At 37.1% G+C, this 25136-nt stretch overlaps 1 protein-coding gene across 3 annotated transcripts; it reads right to left on the bottom strand.

Annotated features, from left to right (window-relative positions):
• Nucleotides 1–410: 410 nt before the first annotated feature.
• Nucleotides 411–13597, bottom strand: LOC143431249 (uncharacterized). Of its 3 annotated transcripts, none has more exons than XM_076907832.1 (7): nt 13465–13597; nt 12437–12644; nt 11488–11674; nt 10074–10274; nt 1247–1413; nt 1065–1160; nt 411–925 (listed from the first exon to the last, which is right to left on the bottom strand). In XM_076907832.1, the coding sequence occupies exons 2-7, from the start codon at nt 12560–12562 to the stop codon at nt 518–520; spliced, it is 1185 nt and encodes a 394-aa protein (XP_076763947.1). In that variant the 5' UTR covers nt 12563–12644; nt 13465–13597; the 3' UTR covers nt 411–517. The 3 variants fall into 3 exon arrangements, with proteins under 3 accessions (XP_076763947.1, XP_076763946.1, XP_076763948.1); XM_076907831.1 differs by having other exon boundaries at nt 12437–12596; nt 13457–13575; XM_076907833.1 differs by having other exon boundaries at nt 12437–12611; nt 13471–13553.
• Nucleotides 13598–25136: the final 11539 nt, after the last annotated feature.

A 25136-nucleotide genomic window follows, 5' to 3' on the forward strand; every position in this document is an offset into this window, starting at 1 on the left:
ATTAAAAATACATCAAGAAGATTGTTAAAATGATCGATAAATTCAGTTACACGATTTTATGCGATATGACCTGATTTCTACGCTATTAAACTGCTCCCATCGGGCCCCCATATCGAACAAGAAAGCGATCATTCCAATCTTCTTAAAGTAATCAATAATACGATGTTTCACTGAAGAACCACTCGCAGACCTACTCTCACATCCGAGTCAGATAATTCACGAGTGTGTCAGCCTTTTACTTCCGCTAGTCCCGATAAACACAAAGTTCCGTTGAATCGTCGCTGTGGTTTAAAACGACGGAAAAAATTCTACAACGAATTTTCCAAATAAAACCCCGTTATTGTCGATTGAATAATATCTATCATTCATAGACGATGGTATCGTGAAGTTTCTATTCGTAAAAATGATCGACGTTCCCCTAGAAACTGGTTTCGAAACTTCAGAACACTCCATCGTCCATCGTTAAAGAAGAATAACGCAGATACGAGGTATCCTCGTCAGTGGCGCACGAGTACTGTCATCGTTCGTTCAGATTCGGATTGTATATTGGTCTACTGCTCAAGAAATTGGCTCCACTGGTCGGGCTGGTCCTGACTTGCACGTATTTCGGTCGTTTGTGCCTGGTGCTCCAGTGTAAATAGGTATACCAGCCGGATATTAATGCTCCAAACGCGTTGCAAGTGGAGGAGAAGATCAGAAGAATGGTCAGGATGCTTTCGACCTCTGGACAATTTAGATCCACGTATTGAACCGTCGTCTCAGTCGAGTTTGACGAATCGACGCGAGACCTGCATACGCAGGCAGCTTGAAGCAAGTGCGCTGGTTTGCATTCCAGGCCCATGAGACGCGCCAGGTGCATCACTGAGAATACGCAGGCCAGGGAGCAGGTCGATGTCGCCAGAACTGCTAGTAACACGCTGACCAACTATTTAACAAGAGAAAAAAAGAGTTTGCGTTACTAAGACCATTCTAACACGAGAACGATCAAATTTACCATGAATGAAAGATGTGATTTACACATTTGAAGCCTTTAACGTGTTAATTTTATTTAAATAAGAAAAAACCTTGGTGGACGTGAGGCAGAACCCGGGGCTCAAGCCTGGATACTCCTTCTTGAAGCAGCAGAGCAAGCAAATGCCAAAGCTGCCCGAAAGTAACAACTGTAAATGAAGAGAAGAAAGTAGGTAAACGGTGATTCACTGGTGGGTTTTCCAGGATGATTCGAGAGGATCGTTGCGATACTCACCGGCATGCCACTCCAATAGGGATTATCCGCGACGGGGAGATGAGGTGCCCAAAGCAATAACCATAACGACAACGAAATGACCGCAACGCCAATAATTGTCTGCAGCGCCGCTAAGCACCGTCCTAATCGCCAGTGATAAACTAACGGCGGTAGAAATTTCTGTGGCCCTGGAAACAACGAAAGAGAAATAGAAATTAGATTCTTAACCATATAAATCGCTGTTACAAACATGAAAAAAAGAACTTGAAAGTAGAACTATCCGTTCTAGCAGTTGTGTCACAGCGTAATTTGCGTCACGATTGCGATATTGCAAGACAAGTGGTTAATGCTCCAGAATTAATAAAGTAGAGACGGTGTTCAACCTACATAAAACTTGACGAAGTGCTAAAGGATAGAATCAGCAATACCATTCAATCACCTATCAGATTACATAACACGTCCATCCTACATGCTCGTTCCTTACGCAAAGAACAGATACAACGTATCTATTATACAACAAGTATTAAGTTCACGCTATGTACAATTCAATATATGTAGACTTTATTAACAAAAAAAAAAAAAGAAAAGATACGCGGACAGATTTTTATTACTGAGTCATTCAATATGACAGAAATGATGTGCATAACATGACAAGCACTGTAATAATGCAAATTAAATGTAAATGTAAGAATGAGTGTGCAAAGAGAAATTTTGTGTGATTGCAGAAAGTACAAAGGAATAAAAATTAAACCAATGTAATATTGGGCAATATAAGAGCTGTACGTCTTTTTAAGCACCATTTATGCTGTTATTAAGAAACACTTGTAAAGTAAGTAGAAAATAAAGAAACCAAACCAGCTGTACTTTAATGCGAACCCTTCGTTTGACCTACATATGGAAGAGAAAGATTTCCTCTAAGCCTGCCACGCTTCTTTTTACACCGTACCGCATATGTAGACGGCGCTATCTCTCGGTGTTTTTCTCGCGGTTTGCGACACACATTTTCCCATAGCGATCGACGGTCGATACGAGACGGCAGATTCCAAGAAACGAATGTAGGGCCGAAAGAAAGGAGAGTTTCCGAACGAAACGGCCTCGCTGTCCCTCCTTACAAGGTATCCTAACTGAAACGATCGTGGCGTGCCGTCCTTGTCGATCTCCCGTCAGAAAATTCGCCCACTAGAGTCGTCTGTACGAGATCTCCAACGAGAATTCGAAAGTAGAGATAGAAAAAAAGGAAAAGAAAGAGCGAAAACGCTTGCACGCCGATGATCACTCGGACAATTAAGTTGCGACAACTTCGACGTAGATAGATCATGATTCCATTAACGATCTTGTGAAATCGGTAGGAGGCATCGTTCAGGAAGTTCACGTGGGAGAATTAACGAGTTTTCATACCTGTACAGAGATAGCAACGAATAATGAATATCTTCTTACACAAGTATTTAAAGAAATCGATGAAAATATGAATCCAATAAAAGTTATTGTAAAAATTAGAATTGTAGTACTTTTGTATCAAATTTAGCTTCCTCTGTGCTCTTTCGTTTCAGCTGTTCGGTGGTTAAATCGACCGGGACGGGTTCTTAGAAGGACGCTCATTGTTAGAAGGAAAAACCTAGGCCACAGAAGGGGAGAATAATCCTCAGAAATAATTCTCCCTGATTTAAGACTACGCATCTAGCTGTGGTTTCTTCTGCTGCAAAAGAAAAATGGCAAACTCGTTTTTAAGTATCTCACATACTGACCACTGAGCAATAAGTCTGAAAGCTACTGAAACACTTCATATATAATACTGACCAAAAGGAATTAAAATGCAAGCTTATACGTGTCGCATGAAAAGTGGATTCGTTCGAGTTTACAGAGTATCAGAATTGCGTACAAGTTTGAGAACTAGAATCTTTTTTATGGGAGGAGATTCTTTGGCTACAGCCCTCCAGGATATCAGTCAACGCTCGAGGAATATCAATGCGCAGAGAATCGTTGGCGAACGAATAACGCGCGCGGTGGAAAAAGGAATATGCACATAAAATTTACGACGGGCCAAACAACGACATCGCGTTTTCATTCGTGGCGCTACAATCGATATACGGAGGTCTCTTTCGCACGAGACTCGCATACGAAATGAGTTCTAACTGTACCAAACGTATACATAGAGAAGAATAAAGAAAAAGAAAAATTGAACTGCTCTAACAATAAGGCGCGTCTCTCGATCAGATTTGAATAGACATACATGCATACCTGTTTCTACAGAGCACGTGTAATTTTTACAGACGAACAAATACGCGGCGACCACGTCAAGGACGTTCTATGATCCATGATCTTCTTTTTAGAGAATGTTACAATGCGGATGCAGAAGTACGAGCAATGTTGTATTAAAATTTCAAGATCAATGTGTAATATTTTTAATAGAGCTTAAGTAAAGTGAAATCTCGAATATTTAGCGCTTGTAGATTGAGATATATGTGTCAGTTGCGAGTAATCTATCAGTTTTTTTTTTATAGAAGAAACGATTCACACGATGTAAGAATGCGGCACTTGAGTACGTGCCGTTCCCATTGTATACCGGTCTTATGTAGCGTTTGTACACGTGTGTACGTTCTGCTCATTATAAAAGAATTGAATGCCAATGCTGGTACGAGACTGTCTGGAGGGGCAGGGCAAAAATCGCGTCTGCCTACCTAAAACGAGAGATCCTTATTGCGTTTCAAATGGTCAATGCAAAAGCTTCAAAGTCTCAATTAAAAAAAGAAAACTATTAATCTAGCAATTACTGATTAACGAATGGAAATAGTCGACTAATTATTTGGACATTAAATACCGTATGGTTTGGAATGAGTATAGAATAGCTGAAGAATTTGTTGTAAATCAGCAGAAACGCAGAACGAGAATACAGAAGCATACTAAGTGGTACGTTTTTCATTATCCGGTGGCCTCAATGCATGGATAATGATGGAGTGTTCGACTTGCGTAAGAAGAAACACGGTAATTGTGTAACCGCATTGTACAGAGCCACTATCGCCCACGAATACTTCCGATCTCTTGGAAATCCACGATCATCTAAGGATACCAGTATGCGCGATCCCCCGTTAACTCCATAACTGCGACAAATCGAGTAAGCTTTTATCAAACAAATTGCAAGTGTATTATACATATATATGTGACAATTAAATTATTTAAATTGATTTCTATTGTATTGTGTGGATAATAACTGTGTTGAGTACGCATTACAGTCAACCCTTCTAAAACGTGGCACTCTTATAACACGGTTTCCATATAGCACGAAGCTAAAGTTGCAAAAGCCCTCCTAATTTTATTTTATAATCGTATGCATTATAGCTTGGTGATCTGAAAATAGAATTTTCATGTAACTCAGAACAGATAAAATTGATTTATATTTTACTTATTTCTGAGTTTCATTTAATACGGTTTCCATATAACACAGAGCTAAAATTGCAAAAACCCCCCTAATTTTAATTTACAACCGCATGCATCATAATTCGATGCTCTGAGAATGGAATTTCGATGTAAAATTCTTTACTTATTTTATTTCATAATCGTATGCATCATAACTTGGTACTCTGAGAATAGAATTTTCATATAACTCAGAACAGATCAAATTGATTTACATTTTACTTATTTCTGAGTTTCGCTTAACACGGTTTCCATATAACACGGAGCTAAAATTGCAAAAAGGCTCTCCTAATTTTATATCATAGTCGTATGCATCATAACTTGGTACTCTGAGAATAGAATTTTCATATAACTCAGAACAAATTAAATTGATTAGTATTTTACTTATTTCTGAGTTTCGCTTAACACGGTTTCCATATAACACGGAGCTAAAATTGCAAAGTCCCTTCTAATTTTATTTCGCAATCGTATGCATCATAATTCGATGCTCTGAGAACGGAATTTTCATATAACTGATTTATATTTTACTTCTGAGTTTCGTTTAACGTGATCTTCATATAATGCAGTAGGAATTAATCCAGTTTGCACCAAGCTAAATCTAAGTTTCTTAGCGATATAGGGTTGATTAAACCTGTGTTTTTTAAAAAGATACACTTACAGATTACACTATATATAGGACAAAAGAAGTTAGATTGTAATCAAACACAGCTATTGAGACAAGCGTGATAAATAATGTAGAGAAAACGATTCATCTTGATAGAACAATATAATTACAAGTGCAGAAGACAAGAGTAATTGGACTTCGTGGTATAAGTATACAATTGTTGATAGTATATATGTAGGTGAACATTTAGATACGAATGTTTTGATAACAAACAATTCCGGTGTGACTCATTTTTTATCGACGCAACTAGAACTTCCAAGGGTACGTGATAAACCTGCCGCGTTTATAAATCGTAAACTTCAAACAGGAGTTTTTTATAGTAATTAATGAGTTTCAGATAAAAGTTCTCTGTATCACGAAATCCTTAACATCTCTTTCTATCTAAATTTTTATCGATTCCTGCACTTTTCTTTGTTGATTTCTTCTTCTAAAATAGAATCTAAGAGCACGATTTTTCCTTGACAATTTTTTAATAAATATTACTCATCACAGTTATCAAAACAAGATATTGTGAAGAAAATTTTTATTAATTCCTGCACTTTTCTTTGTTGATCTCTTCTGAAAGTAGAATCTAAGAGTACGATTTTTTCTTGACAATTTTTTCATAAATATTACTCGTCACAATTATCAACACAAGATATTGTGAATAAAATTGTTATCAATTCCTGTACTTTTCTTTGTTGATCTCTTCTGAAAGTAGAATCTAAGAGTACGATTTTTTCTTGACAATTTTTTAATAAATATTACTCGTCACAATTATCAACACAAGATATTGTGAAGAAAATTTTTATTAATTCCTGCACTTTTCTTTGTTGATCTCTTCTGAAAGTAGAATCTAAGAGTACGATTTTTTCTTGACAATTTTTTAATAAATATTACTCGTCACAATTATCAACACAAGATATTGTGAATAAAGTTTTTATCAATTCCTGTACTTTTCTTTGTTGATCTCTTCTGAAAGTAGAATCTAAGAGTACGATTTTTTCTTAACAATTTTTTAATAAATATTACTCATCACAGTTATCAAAACAAGATATTGTGAAGAAAATTTTTATTAATTCCTGCACTTTTCTTTGTTAATTTCTTCAGAAAGTAGAATCTAAGAGGACAATTTTTTTAATAAATATTACTCGTCACGATTATTAAAACAAGATATTGTGAATAGGTACTTAGTGTACTAATAATGAAACTCAATTATATTTGTTATTCGAATCAAACTACCGCCTTACATGAAATGTTTCTACTTTTCGAGAGTGAAACGAGAGGATTCCTCGTGAAACTTGATGTCATAACGATGTTGCTTTTGAAAGCAAGTACCTTACGGCTTGTTTTATGTAACTCAATTGCAACTGGATTAATTGCAACCAGGCAATCCGCTGTGAAATCAAAATTTTCATCGGTTCGGATTGCACAGCATTGAATACAAAGTACGAATCGAGGAAAAAGGCGTTCACGAGTGGACGCAAAGCGGAACAAGCGATTAAAGTTACGCCCAAAGTTCGTGCACGCTAACCCGTGAACAAGCGCGCTCTAAAAAAGATCACATGATATATTTCCGGTTTGCTACTTCCGCTGCTCGCAGAGCGAGGCATGTATAATCACTTTTAAAGCGGCCACGGTGGCCAGCGGAGCAAGAAGTCTTCACCTCCTGCTTCTATTTGCTTTTAACGAAATTATTTTAGCAAGTTAATGAGACCCAGCGCAGGATGAAAAGGGAAACCTTGAACGTCGACAGAAAATACAGAATCTTTACCTTCGAGACGAAGACTATTGATGTTTGTTCACCAAAATGGTCGACGTGGACGTACAACACTTTGTTTCTAATATCTGGATACAAGTGAAATACCGTGGTTAAAGATGAAACAAGAAACCATCGAATTTACACGCTTTCCTGCATCCTCTCAATCATAATCTTCTCGACTGCCTTGGCAACAACCTCGATACCAGTCGTTTAACGCGGCACGAAATTACAACGGCCATGCAAATCACGACATCGTCGTTCGAGTAATTTTCAAGAAAAATGAACCTGTTCTACGACGGTTTACGTGCTGATAATTACTCGGTTGGACACTCGCCATGGTTGTGCGTGCGATCTGCTTTTTTTTTAACAGAGTTGAACCTCGAGAAGGAGAATTTTTGCGACAGTCTTCTTTAGATTGTAGATAATTATCATTGTCGTGTCATATGAAATGTCTTCTGCCTTTTTAAATACTTAAACATATATTTTTCCATTGTCCATCTCTTATTGTATGACCTTCTATCCTCAATGGTGCTGGAGATCTCTTTTTTTATCCACATTTCAGATATAATTTCGTACTCTGCAAGCAACTCATATTTTATAAGTAAAGCAAGAGAAATTTATGAATTAAAGTATCTTAAATTCTTCTAAATTACATGGAGAAAATATTTCTAATAGAAAATTCAATTTCTGGTTGTACATAAACTAGAGGTTCAATATTTATTAAATGAAAGGAAACTTAATACGCGTTCCTGGTTCTGGTCGATGAGTATGGAAAGAAAATGGTGTGCAAACATTTCTTGCAAATCCTGCACGTTGATCGATAAAGATATGTCAATTAGAAACGAAAGTGTATTATTTAGCCGCGCAGGAAACGAGCGTTTCATATCCTACGACCTCGCGTTACTTCACACTGACCTGGGTAGAAAAGAAAAAAACGATTCAAGCGGGAAATGAAATGCAACAAAGTACGAGGTGCAACGTAAGCCAGCGTGGACGCGCTTAAAATTCAATCAATTTCTGCTCTATCAGCTACGAATAGCTCTGAATTAACCAGTTAACTGTGGAATTTAGTTTGAGAAGATCAGCAACGACGTGTATACACGTCGAACGCAGAGCAAATGGTGCTATTATACATTTCTACGAGAAACGAGGAAGGATTACATCTTTATTCGTCAAAAAAGCTAACGATTCGTTTCTGAATACGTTCATTCTTACTGAAAGCTTGAAAATTGTCAAAAAATAATAAAATACGTAAACAAGAAAAATTGAAGATAGCAAGAATAAACAAGAAAAATAAGAAAATAGTTTACAAAATTTCAAGCTATGTATATAAAGGGAACGTACCACCAAATGATATTCTTATTACATTTTATTTTATTGAGATTTTGAGTTTTTGTAGTGAATGGTAATTTTTTATTTCACACGACGAGTATACACGTCGAACGCACTGTAGTGGAGATTTGGTTTGACGAGTATACACGTCGAACGCACTTAACTGGTTAAAGTCTAAAGTTCTTCAGGGAAAATCCCCGTTTCACAGCAAGGAAAATCTGAATGGAGCCCATCGAACGCGACGTAAATAATGTATTAACAGGTTCACGATGACATTGTACTTCCCTTCTGTTTTAAAGAGTACTTATTGCACCGTGAAAGGCTGATAGGCGACATTCGAGCCTCGCGCGCGTGAATTTATACTCGTTCCGTGTTCTGGCTTCGTTAATCAACAGCCGTTACGTCCGCATTACTCAATACGAAAGGAAAAAATTCAGATGTCATTTCGTTACCAAACACTTGACCATACAGAACATTCCTCCGCGTCTCGCGACTTTAAAAATTCTTGTTACTAAAATTACAGACACAGACGTGCACCAAGAATCTGCTGGCGACGGAAACCTTGAGGAAATAATTTCGAATCACCTAATCTAACTCTGATACCCTCAATAAACGATCGTACATGTGCAATGACTCGACGTGTGATACCGTGCGACTTGATAGGCACGTGCTTGGGTGAATTCTAGGTCTGACCCCTCGTTTTTCTAGAAAATTAGTCAATAGAGAAAATACAACGACCCATATACTTGTAATAATGTGAATTACATAGCATTAATCTGATAAGGTTTACTGTTAAGTTTGTTCTCTTGGAACAAGTGTATTATTGTAAGATTGTACGTTCTTATTCAGGGGTGGATTAAGCGATAAGCGGCTGTGTAGTGTCCAGGATGACAAAGAGCCTCTGAGGGGCTCCAAATTCTTAAAATATCCTAACCGTTTGAATGATAGACGGCGCGATCGAGCTCCTCCTTGGAACTTTGAGGCGTAGAAATTGAGAAGGGCACTGCTTGGAAGTTTTAAACGTAAGATTTCTTCGAAAGTCCGTGGTACTCAAACGGTTAACTCAAAAATTCAGGAAAACTCTCCATAAAATAGTCAACTAAATCTAAAAAGAAAATGTTAAATTTATGGCCTTTAAGTTGCACTTTTTTTAGGGAAGGTCGGCAATTTTTACAGCTTAGGGCTTCCACTTGCTTCGATACGTCGCCGTTTTTATCACGTTATTCTATTGCAAATAAATAAGAGCTTGGAACAACGAGCAGAGAGAAATAATATAATTATGTTGAGACAGTTATTTAGGTTCGCATTTCCCTGACAGACTTTTTATTTATAGCGAGATAAATTACAGCGTGTTGTTCGAGAGAAAACAGAATAACAAGCACAAATTTACAATGTAAAACGACCAAGGATGCCATTGTACTAACAGCGGTAAGATAAGATGTTCGACTCGAAGCGTTCAACGTGAAAAGTGTACCGTGGTATTAAAGAATTTTCTAGAAACGAATTAAACGTTCCATTTCTAAAAAAAGACGCTAATAAAATAAAATTGTATTCGTTGGATTAATATTTCTTTAAAAAAATCTTAGAAACGAAGGACGAGCAATTAAATCCTTATACTTGTGCCTATTCGAGGAGAAGCGAGGAAGAAATTAACGAAGCGAAATTTATGAGCCAGGTAAGGAAAGTGGTTGTGTACTCACGATGGCCGCTACGGTGCAGCACGATCATCCTGCTGTGCCTGAGGGAATTCCTCGTGGGCGTGTGACGACCGGCAATTTGAGCGGCTGCCAGATTAACGGGAACCGTGGTTGACAGACAATTGGCCATCGATGGGGCACGACCTAGCTCCTTCTCCTTTTCAGGTCGATAGATTTTACCGATGTTCCCCGTCGACACTGCACCTGTCGCGAGAAATTGCAGTCATTACAGAGAGAGTATGCAACGAGAGTAATAGAAAAAAAGATAGAACTTAAAAAAAAAAAGAAAATAAGGAAAGAAGAAAAAAGAAAAAGGAAAGAAGAATTATTTATAATAAATTTTCATTCCAACAAAATTGATATCTTGTTAAATCTGAATGTACAAAGTGAAACGAAAAATGTGGTAAGATAATTTGGCTGTTTCAAATATACAATAAGAATAATACAGAAAAAAAGATAGAACTTAAAAAAAAAGAAAAAGGAAAGAATTATTTATAATAATTAAAGATTTTCATTCCAACAAAATTGATATCTGGTTAGATCAGAATGTACGAAGTGAAACGAAAAATGTGGTAAGATAATTTGGCTGTTTCAAATATACAATGAGAATAATACAGAAAAAAAGATAAAACTTAAAAAAAAAGAAAAAGGAAAGAATTATTTATAATAATTAAAGATTTTCATTCCAACAAAATTGATATCTAGTTAGATCAGAATGTACGAAGTGAAACGAAAAATGTGGTAAGACAATTTGGCTGTTTCAAATATACAATGAGAATAATACAGAAAAAAAGATAGAACTTCAAAAAAAAAGAAAAAGAAAAAAGGAAGAAGAATTATTTATAATAATTAGAGAATTTCATTCCAACAAAATTGATATCTGGTTAGATCAGAATGTACGAAGTGAAACGAAAAATGTGGTAAGATAATTTGGCTGTTTCAAATCTCTCATTCCGATCGTTATTAATCGGCAAAGCGGTGCGGCTAGAAAGCGCGCGAAATTTTCCGCCCGGCTTTGTTTTGCTATCGCAACGCGCGCGAATAAAATGAAATTCGAGAAAGTTTGCTTCGAATATTTAGCGCCAACAAGGTGACGACCGAATTTCACCGGCGGCCGTTCTATTTTCAGCTGTTTAACTTTCCTAAGATAGTACAATGGCATATCCGATTTTGTCTGGCACCGAAAACTACGATGCTTTTCTTAATTAACTGTGCTAAATAAAAAAAAGAAAAATATCCAGACAAACAGTATTCCATATGAGTATTTCATTCTCCAACTTCTCCTAATTTTTCTCTCCTCCTTTTATACGGAATTACCAATTATCTATGGAATTATAAATGAAGGATTAAAGTAATTATTTTCGTCTGGGGATATTAATTGGCTGAAAGGGAAGAACGGAACGTTCAATGAACTTACCTGTAACCTTAACGCTGTGGATCTTCGACACGTTACCAGCACTGACTGCGCTGCTTACTCTATTATTATTGTTATTGTTTATATTGCTGGCCGTAGCCATCGACGAGTTGATGCCGTTGTCGCGAACCTGATTCAAGTTGTCTGCGCTCAAAGCGGAAGTCACGCAAGGTGTCACCATCGGCACGTCCTGTGGGGCAAGAGAAAGACGCGAAGGATTACTTTTAAAGGTATTACATTTCGGTTTCAGTGTCTCGAAGAATGCAACAACGATGCATTGTTTTTATACCAACAATGAGTCATTAAATACGTGCTATTGTTTATATCGCAGATAAATTAATTTTAATGGTAAATTGTGCGAATTCGTTTCGAATAGCTTCATCAGTATCAAGTTTAAAAATCGAATTTATCAGCCAGCAAATTATTCACAACTGCTAAGAACTTTGCATTCCATCTCGCCTAAAATTCTGACACGATTATGACAATATTAAATGCCTGGTCTCGAATGATTATGCCAGTCGATAATTCTTATACAATGCGCGTTGCGGTTTCGTCTCACTCTCATCTTTCGCGTGGCTAAATCTGCGGTTAGACTATCGACAAGTCATTGGCTACCAAATTAATTGAGCGCATTAAGTAAGTCAACTATAACGTTACTAATCCACATTATCTCTCAAACAATTTCGATTCACCATACGTATGCATTTAAACAACCTGTAGAAAAAAGAGAACTTAACGATCTGATTGTAAGTGAAATGAGAATTAATTGTAAGTAAAATGTTCTTGAGTTGGGTATTAAGTGAAATGAGAATTAATTGTAAGTAAAATGTTCTTGAGTTGGGTATACTTAACATGTATGTCACCATTTCTGGATATGTAACAGGTTCGTAGCACTGATTGGACTGCGAGATAGGAACGTAAACAGTGGCACGTGGTACACAGCGAAGCTCACCTTAAAATTGTCATAAAAGCTAACAGGACGGCTCCTTGGCGCGTACTGAATCTCCTCCTCGGGCTGCATTGTGCTACCACCGTATGTCGTCTGGTCTAAGGGTTGCGCGCGCACCTCGCCAGACATCCTGCGCTTCTTCCTTTTTTTTCTCTTTTTTTCCCTCCACTTCCGGCGGCTACGGTCGACACGATGAAACGTGAAAAAATTCCTTCCGTGATCGCGTCGGAGACACGCGCACTTTATTTAAGACAGATCTTTTTTCAAAAATCAACATTAATTTGCAAAAAAATTGCATTTTGCATTTGCAAAAAACAATCATAATTTGTAAAGAGTGAGGTACTTAAATGGAAACATTTAAATAATAACGAAATAAACGAGTAACTGGATAAGTACAGCGAAATTTTCATGAAAAAATATGCCTTTTAATGCATTAGTCTTTGTGCAAAAATTAATCAGAGATTTTGTAGACATCCTGCGGCAGAAAAACGACACGAATTATTAGTTTAACAGATATTTGTGTTCCATTATTGCAAGCTGAGTGAAATACTGACACACTTATTTGTAATTACTGAGTCTTATTTGCACACGTAATAAACTGTATCGATTAATACATTAAAAAGTTTGTTTTATCGTTGGATATAAACTTTTAAGCGACATGAATTTACCCTGGATTGTTATTCTATAGAATCATATGCAACGAAATTTAGTTGTTTCCATTTAAATACCCCAACTTGTATAATTAGCTGCAGCAAATAGGTACTTTCACTAAAGAAAATCTATAATACATAAAAAGCTAGTACATAGTAGAGCTAATACATTAAAAAATTTGTTTTATCGTTGGAGATAGATTTTCAAGTGATATGACTTTACTCTAGGTCGCTATTCTATAAAATCATATGCAACGAAATTTAGTTGTTTCCATTTAAATACCCCAACTTGTATAATTAGCTGCAGTAATAGGTACTTTCACTAAAGAAAATCTAGATGAAAAGAACCTAAATTCCAAGTAAATAGCTTAACATCCATACCAGAACTTTCGTGTCAGCTCATATCAAGATTTCACCTCGCACAAGCAGAGAAACCACTTTGATCTCCAAATCGCGAATCTTTAACTTCCTGGAAGCGCACCTGCGCCTTACTCGGTCGTCGCACGAGTCAGAATGGTCGATTCGCAGGCGATGGATCAACGCAAAATTTCTCTTGGCGTCCCTCGATGTGTTGCAAAACCCCCTGTCGAATTTTCTATCTAGCATCGAGCGAATGAAAACGAGCAGAGGATTGGCACGATCGGCGTTCCTTGATTTCTCTGACGATCCATCCGCGTGATCGAGTCACGTGCGCCAGCTATCCGTCACCCCGTAAACTTCTGAAAAACGAAGAGAAATCGTCATCCAGGGAATATTCGCATCGCTTTATATCAATTACTCGAGAGATGGAGCATGGTGTATCGATTGTTACTGCATGATTTCCCTTGAACGTCACTGAAAGTGAATTCAATGAATAAGCTTTTAAGATATAACGAAGGAATTCTAACTAAGTAACTAGTAACTCTAATTCTAAGTAATTAGTAACTTATGTGTCCATAACTAATTTTTACAAGCGTTTAGAAAACTATTATACACATGATTAATCTGAAATTTTATTTATATGAACGATCGATATATAAATTTATATAATTGAACTTAAGGTCAACGAAGACAGCCAACCTTTATGGAAATCATGAATCACTTGGAATTACAAAATAATGAAGCGTCACACCTCGTTGCACGGGGAATGTTTCTTCAGGAGGAAGGACTGACTAGTCCCTTTACAGACCCTCCAATCGCAGTTAAAGAAAAGTGACTTTTTCCCGTGGGAACTGCGGTGCTTGCCACGAGTATCGCTCACCATGGTTGATTCGATCGACCTGACCCCATGGGAGAAAAAGCTCAAGTCAATTAGATACCAGTTTCGCAGGTCGTATCTGTTAGAGCCGAAATTGTAGATCTGGACACACGATCCGGCATTACGGAATTCCGTCTCGTAATGTTTCGCAGATGAATTTCAAATGACCGCACCACGCGTACAGGAAGTTATGCAGAAGCTCAATGTGCAACTTCACGAGATCCTGTATCGTAGAAAGTATTATCATTCCGACAACTTTCTTCGCTTTAGTATTAAGTAACTGAGAATGCGAATGCGGAATCAAAAAATGTTAAATCAAACTCAATTATGAAAATTTATATTTTTATAAATATAGTTAAGATTCTTCTATACCTTCCTGAGTATTGAAATTTCTTAAAGTGAAGAATGACTACAATTGGTCTTCTAATCTTCTTCGTCCTACGGTTTAATATTCTTTACTGCATTTTTTAATGTCAGTAGATGGCGCTTTGCTCTTAATTCACTTAACAAAAAACTTTCTGTCCTACGCTATTTTAAATATTTCTTACTTTCCTCCTTGCATACATTTTGCGTGCATTATTCTTTCTCTCGACTCCCTTTTCTACATTTTAACCCTTTTCTTCTCCCTTTTAGTCGCCTCTTACGACAATCAGAGGATTCTGTGAGTGTATTCTGATCCCCATCAGCACAGAGATTTCTCCTTCGTCCTATAGTTTAACATTCTCTATTGCATTTTTTAACGTTAGTAGATGGCGCTTTGCTCTTAATTCACCTAAAAGAAAACTTTCTCTCCTACGCTATTTTAAATATTTCTTACTTTCCTTCTTGCATACATTATTTTTTTTCTCGACTAAAATTCATTACCCTTTTCTTCCCTCTTTTAGTCGCTTCTGATGACAATCAGGCGATACTGTGGGTGTATTCTGATCCCCATCGACACAGATTCCTCCTTCGTCCTACGGTTTAACATTCTCTATTGCATTTTTTAATGTCCGTAGATGGCGCTTTGCTCTTAATTCACTTAACAGAAAACTTTCTGTCCTACGCTATTTTAAATATTTCTTACTTTTCTCCTTGCATACATTTTGCGTGCATTATTCTTCCTCCTTGCATACATTTTGCGTGCATTATTCTTTCTCTCGACTAAAATTTGTTACCCTTTTCTACATCTCAACCCTTTTCTTCCCTCTTTTAGTCGCTTCTTATGACAATCAGGGGATACTGTGAGTGTATTCTGATCCCCACCGACACAAATTTCTCCTTCATCCTACGGTTTAACATTCTCTATTGCATTTTTAAATGTCAGTAGATGGCGCTTTGCGCTTAATTCACCTAACAGAAAATTTTCTCTCCTACGCTATTTTAAATATTTCTTACTTTCCTCCTTGCATACATTTCGCGTTTAATATCTTTTGCGTGCATTATTCTTTCTCTCGATTAAAATTTCTTACCCTTTGCTAAATCTCAACCCTTTTCTTTCCTCTTTTAGTCGCTTCTTATGACAATCAGGGGATACTGTGAGTGCATTCTGATCCCAATCGACACAGAGATTTCTCCTTCGCCTACCGTTCGACAATTGTGAGCGCGACTTTACTTTCACGATACCAGATCCGAAGTTAATACCGACCGGTGTTGCACAACATGGTACGCAACGCAATGAAACCGTGGCGCGTTGGGGTTCCGTACAATGATGTGACCTACCTATGCCCAGGCCGGTGTTCGGGTTACGGCTGGAAATAAGTCATTTCTCCATTAAGCCTCTTTATGCGGCTCTCACAGCCACGTCACCGTGACCGGTAGTTTACTGCACTCCAGAAAATTCCTGAACGTCTACGGAATTACGATGATTAACAAGCTAACGTGGCATGTTCGAGAACCAATTAAATCATTCGATATGCAACAATAGTTCGTATCTCGTGATCTTAAAGAGAACTGTTCAAAATAGATTTACGTTTCACGTAAAGTGACCAGACGTCCCACATTTGGGTTTCTCGTCCCACTTGGGCAATACTTTGCGTTTTGGAAAGAAACAACTGTGTGTTCGTTAATTATTTACATTTTTTGCAAAGTCGATGTTCGAGTTGATATTGGATGGACTTAGAAATGTTGAAGAATATATTGCGAAAGAAGTGGAATTTCTTTAATAATTGCGAGGAATATTGTAGCAATCAGAAAATGATGAATTATTGAAAAAGATTCATAGTTTGGAAATAATACCTTTAATTGCTACGTCGAGGTTTTAATTACTTAATGTTTGCGTCAGTCTCACATCTGATCACTTTAGTTTCGTGTGAATTGCAAGATAAATAATAACAAGGAAAACTTAGCTAACATTTAAAGCACAAAAATGCTCTGAATAAGACTGTATCAAGTGGAGTCTCTATCAACCATTTCCAGATATTTCCTTCGATTTATCTACTGCGCAACAAATCTGCTTCTTTTTTTAGCTCGCTACATGATCACATAAAGTTTACGCATTCCCGTCGATCTTCATGTAAAAATTACGTGACTAGACTTCGCGCGCTTAATTATAGGAAACGAGATAAACCCATCACGCTTCTATTTGTGCATTACGTGGTATTACGGATGCACGCCTGCCAAAATGTAGTGTTGCCAACTATGAGTAAAACAAAAAATTGCTAAAATTGCGTAACCGCTTACTGAAGCAACATGAACTTGTTTTCTGCGTAGAATCCTTCCGTTATAGATTCAATATTTGTTTATAAACTTTTTTATCCTACATTTACTATTTTCTCTACGAAATTGAGTTACTTAACTATTGCATGCTATAATTTTGAGTACTTTGTCAGAAAATAATATTAACAGAAAGAGAATTAATTAATTACATTGGATAGATTTTTCTCGCTATTGACTGTACGTGATAATACGTGTTTGGATTTTCAATAATATGCTATCAGAATAAAGTTACTATTTTATTACTATTATTTACTATTTTCTCTACGAAATTGAGTTACTTAACTATTGCATGTTATAATTTTGACTACTTTGTCAGAAAATAATATTAACAGAAAGAGAATTAATTAATTATATTGGATAGATTTTTCTCGCTATTGACTGTACGTGATAATACGTGTTTGGATTTTCAATAATATGCTAACAGAATAAAGCAATAAATTATTTTGTCGATTTGATTTAAAGCATACCACAAAGTAAATTAAGAAATTATTACCAGACAGTAAATATCTTTTTTTATCAAATATCTCAAGCTTAGACTTTCTCCAAGATAAATGTAACATCATAGTATGTTAAATTACAGTAAATGTGTACCAATTAATTCGAAGTATCCCCGTGATTGAGATCACGTCGATGAACATTGCGTGTCTGATTTAACAATTGCGTTTACTAAAATTCAATCTACTGCGTCCATAATTGGTACGGCTATGTATGTGTGTATATCATGATCAGAATAAAATAAGATACTTATCAATGTCTAATTGAGAGGATAATTTATTTAGAAAATTATCTGTGTTCCTCTGGCATCGACCATGCAACCAAAAAGCAAATTGTAATTCTTAATTAAGTTGCGTACGCATTGTTGTTGTTTTTCTACGTATTTTAATCGAATAATCGAAAATGAATGGAAAATTCGACGCGTTCCAAAAACACTTTAAGGCGACAATTCTGTACGACCACGCGAGAAACATTCAGGACGTGCGACTTGCGGTTATTCTAATTAAATTCTCCAGTTACAAAACGGTTCCCAGGGTTCACGAACGCGCGACACTTATGCGAGGCCTGAAACTGCGATATCGCACCGTTTCGCGCGCTATTGTCCAACGTCACTTATTCCAAATGAGCTTTAAAAAGAGGCAATATCACCGGAAGGATCCCCGTCTTCAGCTTTTGAACGCTTATAAACGCGCAACGAGCATCTTCACCACGTGTCGTCCACCCAAACGCTTGCCAGATCGCAATTGGAGTTTTAACAAACCTTTAAAAAGTGTACAACTACATTTTCCTTAAAAATAACGCATCCCTTAACGTTGAACGATTTAAACAAGGTAAATATAAAAATTCTGCAATACGTTTCTGTCAGGTTTCTCTTAAACGATGACAAAATTAAAACAGAGTGAAACTGTTGGTCTCTTTTGTCGAGAAGAGATCAAATAAAAATCTTAATCAGACGCTTCTCGATACAGAGGCCTTCGTTTTTATACGTTTATTGTGCTGTTATCATCGCGCAAGACAAATGTTTCTGTTTTTCATTTACGACTCACGTACAGCTGCTGACTAAATCTGGTGCGCACGAACGTTTAAGCGACGCGAGCATATTCAATTCCAATTTATCAGCCGAACGAGAGTGAAACGAAGGAGAAATTGCCAGCATAAATACCTAGGAATCGCATAATCGTCGCTGGAGAGCCGTGGAACATCCTCCGTCGATTCTCATCAGTTTCATCCACAGGTGTCGATTCCTTCGAAATTCGTTACGCAGCTCGCGCGAACCGTTCGTTTCGACTAAAAAATACAATTGGAATTCACTGTGCGTGGCGTTACATAATCAGTTCTATGTTGTTCCTCTTCACTGTTTACTCCTGAACGTTGCGCGTTGAAACAGCGAGCCACAGAAAATCCAACGCTGGAAAACGAACTTCCTTTAAAGGTGGATGTCTCGTGACACCGATCGTAGAGTACTTCTGATGCAGTGTAAAAAAGTAGCACGTAGAGGAGACCACTTGTTGAAGGTTGGATCGAAGGGATTGTCGATGGAAATTTTATTCGTGCGCCGCGAAATTTTTTTGTCTGGAATTAACGACAGGCTCGAGAATAATTTCAAACTGACTGTGAAAAGATAAATAACACGTTGTTACTTCGCTGATGCCGCGGTGACAACTGAAGTCTCCGGTTTCGCGCGTCTCGACGAGGCTCTCGAGACCCCACCAAACTGTTCACCAAAGTCGTGGCGCACCAGGTGTCAGCGGGCCTCAAACAGAACGAGTCCGTGGCTCAGGTAAGGACGAAGGTACGATACATTCTGAGGAACGCTCCTTCGAACTAGAGATTCTACGATTTGGTAAAAAATAAAAAAGAATAACGACCGCTACGGTCAATAAAACGAAAAGTGGTTTAACCATTTGTTCACTGAGTCTCTAAAAAGTTCTCTGAAGCTTGTTCTAATTTTTTTAAATACTTAATGTAGGTGTAAGTAAGCGCTTTGTAATTTTAAGTCATCGTCGAGATTATATAATTATATAGAAGTGGATTTCAATGTCCCAATGGACCTCAGAACGTTTAAATTAACGCAGTGAGGAAACTTATTAGTTCTATCAGTGAATGAAAGGTTGCATTATGCTTTGCTTTTATTTTAAACGTAATGGTTTCTAATTAGTTTTGTACTTACATAATTTCAATCATTTGCAGTAGAACAGTATGTCATATGTATACGTTTGTCAAAGCACAAATTTAATTGCACAATTTATGACAATTGTTGATAATAAAAATCCGTATTGGGTAAGTAATTTATGATTTTTTTTTTTTATATACTAAAAACTAAACAGCTGGACATACAAATATGCATCGCCGTAAGCAATAAAAAAGTCGCACAAAAGTTGTTTATGAGATAAACACGTAGTCAACAAGTGGGCACATGTCAACTGTTAATTTATGTTGATTCTTGGAACAATTAGCAAAATTGTTTACGTAATATTTTTTATACAGCAATTATGACATCAGAAATGTTTTATTGAGTAATAAATGTACGCAAGTGTCGTCTTCCATTTTCCTTGTTACATCATTTACACAGCTTTATAAATATACAGAATGTTTTTACAGTTGCAAGAAATCTTTTTACAAATTAAATGACTATCAGTTTTATTGCCAAAATGGTCAGTAAAAAAATATTAAGCGATCAGTATAAATTAAATTAATTAGTTAAATTAATAAATGGACAATATAAAGCAGAAAAGAACATAGCATTAAACTCGTTCTATTCTAAGTCGAAAAATAATTACGTTTTCGACTAATTGGTACTTACTTTAGCTGCCAGTGGCGGCTTCACATATTTTCAAGAGATACTGACCCTTCACATTTAAATTACCAATCAAAATGGATCAAAGTACTGACCACTAAAATACAAGTCATTCTTCCAAATATTTAATTTAAGACTGGTTAGTTTTCGATTACGAAACTGAGAAAAAACTTAGCTCCCTTTTTTTTTAGTATCTGAGCACCACTGTCCCCTCACTTTCACGTCGTTCACTGGCGTTTCAGGAGGCTCGATGAAGGAAGTTGTCATAGCGAGAAAAAGGGTGAAAGAAGAAGGGGAATCGGTCAAGCCTACCGGTTGACGTTTACCTTGAGCGATTTCTTGCAGACTTATTACATCTTTTCTTTCGATATTCTTCTCTTTTACATTTTACGGCGATGACTACGATGAGTATGCATTGTTTTTCTTTAACACATTGACGCTTGCTCTAAATTAGACGATGATCTGCTAAAAACGATTTGTTCTAATCAGTTGACTCTTAATATCTCGGATGAACGTTACAAACTTACAGAATAAAATTATTTTTTTTTTTAATTTGCGTCTACAGTCTCAAAACATTGAAGGTTTATCGAATAAGCTTCTTGTTGCAGGTGTAAGAAGTATCAAACCTATTGGGATCATTAAATTGTGTAATATTTGTTCTCACCTAAGCATTTAAGTTTCAGGAACTTCTAAGCAGAGTTCATTCATACTGGATTGCATCTAGGTCGCATGAAAAACAAAGTAAACGATTACCAAGTTCAGAATCGGATAACTTGGATCGTGTGTCACGCTAGAACACCTCGAGTAGACTGATCTTTACCTTGATTGCGATATCAACTGGCACGATTACGTGTTTTTATTTATTCGCGTAACTGCGATATCTAGGAAAATATCGCAGACCTACAACTCTTACGAAGGTTCAAGTACAAGACAGGTGACGCCTAAAATTCGATCTATCTCAGTGGTACAGGCAACCAGGAAATTCAGACGCGAACGAACGAATACATAATTTCCATTAGCGTGGCAATTCGCGCTGGTGCATTAAACGATGGTCGATTGTCTCACATTTTTAAGGCACACACTCTGCGCATCGCTCTACGCTCGCTTAGCACTTTTCACTAGCTTACGTCAGCCTCCTCGTTTTATCTCAATAAACTAAATAGATAAAATATTGAAAAACACGCGATCTTTTCCAGACCAGGCCGATACCGTGGCACGATAGAAATTTTTCAATCACAAAGCCGCTATTACGCTCCAGATAAGAAGAAAGGATCGAGACAATTTATTATCAAGCGCGAGCGGAACATTTCACTTTCGTTCGAGCTGGACGTCGGGGCAATCGCCAGCTGCCCACACGAACGCGCGCCGTTCATTCATCCACGATCACTTCCTCCGCCTTTAATGAGACGACACCACCTACGACCGGTTCGATGGAAATTATGATTCTTTCCCGTTCGAACGGAACGCACCAGTCTCTTGTCTCATCTGTCTCCTCGACTTTGTTCTCGTCGAGAGTCGTTAACGGTCGCAGGGGTGGGGAAAACGCCGCCAGGTTCGCGGATACCTGCAGATGAAACCGGTCTCTCGAAATCGTCTAAGTCGGCGAGCACAAAAGGACCAACCCGTCCAAGCACGAGAAATTCCATCGCCAGCGAAGATAACGCGTTGTTACTGATGTTAGTCGGTGCACTTTAATCGTTCGTCGATTTATCGATCGTTTTACAGCTGGACGTAAACAGGAAGCGAAGATCGGCAGGCGAGTATTTCTTTGAAACGATGGGAAATTCCTACAAGATGGAAAAATAAATATAGTTTCCTTTTTTTTGGTGAGAATATATGATCAGTTAATTAATTTTAGTTTAATAGAAATTATAGCGAAAATTGCAATTGGAGAGGAAAAAGCTTGGGAGCGGAGATTGAAGCTTGAGGGGGTCAACTACATTGCCCGACTTCCTCTTTAATTTACCAATACAACGGTACATGTTTTTCCAAAACTATTGAGTCGATTTTAACCAAATTTTGCAGGTCTATTCTTCGTGATATAACGAAGCTATTGAATGAGCAAAGTATTAAAAAAATAAATAATTGTTTTTTCTACAGCTTTCCAAACTTGGTGATTTTTTTTCATACTTAAAATTTCTTTTTTTCTTCAAGTAATAAGAATATGAAAAATTCATCTGTTCAGTTAGTTCTTCTATGAGTGCTTGATAATACAAAAAACAATCATCTTCTTATTACTTACAGTTTGTCTAGAATATCGAGAAAAATCCTTAACCATCTAACTTTGTCATTCTACCAAGTATTTTCACCTCGACAAATTAAAAACTAATTGTTTCGTCGCAATTTATTATTATTTGTATACTTTTATCATTGCATTCGATTTCAAAGAAATATTATTTTCGCCTCTATTCGTCGAATCATATTTCCTATAACGATTTGTCCTTGTTAATACTTAGAAGTTGTTACTCAAATTGTATATAGTAATACCATGGCTATATTTCGCAATATGTGTCTATGATGAATCATTGTGAATATTCAGTCCCGATTAGCACTCTAATTGAACGTTAATAGGGAACAGCTATTTTTGATTAGCACCGTCACACATTAAATTAAACCTCAAAGGTATTCCTCAAATATTATTTAAATTAAGTTGGACTAATCTGAAAGGAATATAAAATTTCTCTGAGGAGGAACGAATATTATTTAAATTAAGTTCGAATAATTGAAAAGGAATGTAAAATTTCCCTGAGGAGCAAAAACGATCGGGCAATGCTTCTCGTTTTTGCTTGTATTATAATTTACAAATTGTGTCGAGCGTGCTGGGGCTCTTATTACTTGCTGATTGAAGCCGTGGGTTTAAACCGGCAAAAGTGCACGCGCATACATTTCTGATCCGCGCGAATCAATGCGTAGACATGCCTCGTTCCCGACATGACATCAACATGACAATGAACCGTGATGAGGTGGCGTTCAGGAATTCGGGAGAGATAGAACAGGATTTTATACGAGGATGAGACAGGGTCCGGGAGCGCCCCACGAAACCATCGTGCTTTATCTACGAGTATCCTGGAATGTTAATGGCCCACGTGGGACCGGTTAAAATAGCCCCCAAAAAGATGTACAAACGAGTCGAGACGATAAAAAAAATTGCAGCCTAAAAAGCGAAAAATGAACGAGGAAGCTGACGCGACGCTACGATTGTCAAAAATCTCGGATAAGCCACACAAATATCGATGAGAAGAGTATGCATTAATAAATGGTAATAAACGAATCCGTGGATTGGAAAAAAAAGATGTAGAGCGAGCCATTGGATGTAGAAATCGGGTGGTATCGAAGTGTAAAAGAAGCCCAGCTATTATCGCGCGTTTATGTTTGCTTTCTAAAAAATGAAATCGAGACGTACCTTCTTGGACGGGGGTGGAAAATAAAAGCGGGAAATCGCCGCGAGGAATTGAATTCTATCGAAATGCGGAATGAAACCGCACCCACGGGGCTGAACAATGAGCGACGGGTCGAGAAGGAGGGACACATTCCTTTTATACGCGTATAGACGCATCATGAATGCTCGCTGAACGAACTCGGTGCATTTTGCCACTAGAAAATACTGGCACGAAACGCTTGTTAAGGTATAGCCACTAATTTGCGGCGCTAATGAACTCAGCGAGAAAAGCGATTGTTCCCTTTCGCGATTTCTCTTTGCAGACAGCGTATGCGTAAAGATGGGCGAGGATCTTCGCGAGAAAAAAGTATTGGACGAATTATTGCACGTATTTGAGTAATTGCACCCGCGTGCGGATGAAAACGAAATGCACGACTGGATGAAATAGTGAAATGCTTCATCACGTTCCATTGCCCATATAAGAAGCCATACAAAATTAAATATACCAGAGTTGGCATTGATTGATGTTATACAAGATTAAGAAAGTCGTTACGCTCGAAATTTGTTTGCATCAGTGTCAGTATTGTTCACATTATCACAGAACTATTATTGAACCCATGTATCGTGTGCTAACTTGTGTTAAATGAGTCCTTTAATGTTAAGTGCTACAATGACGAGAAACGAGTGACGAGAAAAATCATATTGACTACGAAAATTTTACACATATTACCACTTTTTTCCGTCGAAACTCGCCGTCCAGGTCTTTAAAAAAGAGGGTGAAAACATTTATCGAATCTGCAGAAACTATGACAAAGTTCTTCGAGTTCAGAGTGACTGCTTGCTATGATCTGACCTCTCTTGTTTCGAATAATTCTCGAAAAGTTCTTTGAATTGGAATCTTCCCAGACCAAAGTTTATCTAACACAAAACAATACAAACAGAAAACTTTTAGTCATTTTCTGAGAAGATCAAATGAACGTTTTGATGAATGACTTAGCAATACATTGCACTTCATTTTTACTCTTTGAAAATGTCAGGTTGGCAAATATATCCTTCCCAGAAATATAATAAAACGACATACTACTTTTAATTCTATCAAATATAAAAGAAACTTGTACTTTACTGTTCAGTATTTTAATCTTCGTTGATCCAGTATTTAAATACGAAGGGTTAGTATCCTTTGAAAATATATGAAGCTCCCACTGGCGGCTAAACAAATACCAATTAGTCAAGAACCTAATTATTTTTCCACTTTAAATAAAATAAACTTAATACTATGTTTTTTTCTGTTACGTATTGTTCGTTTATTAATTTAACTAACTAAAAGTTAATTTAAATACTAACCATTTAACTAGTTGCCATACAACAAATGTTATTACCAATTACAGATCCATCGAAACCAGGAACAACTGTCTACCTCTATCGGCAGCAAGTCAAGTAACCATAAA

Source organism: Xylocopa sonorina, chromosome 17 (assembly GCF_050948175.1).
Source record: "Xylocopa sonorina isolate GNS202 chromosome 17, iyXylSono1_principal, whole genome shotgun sequence".
Taxonomy (NCBI): Eukaryota; Metazoa; Arthropoda; class Insecta; order Hymenoptera; family Apidae; genus Xylocopa; species Xylocopa sonorina.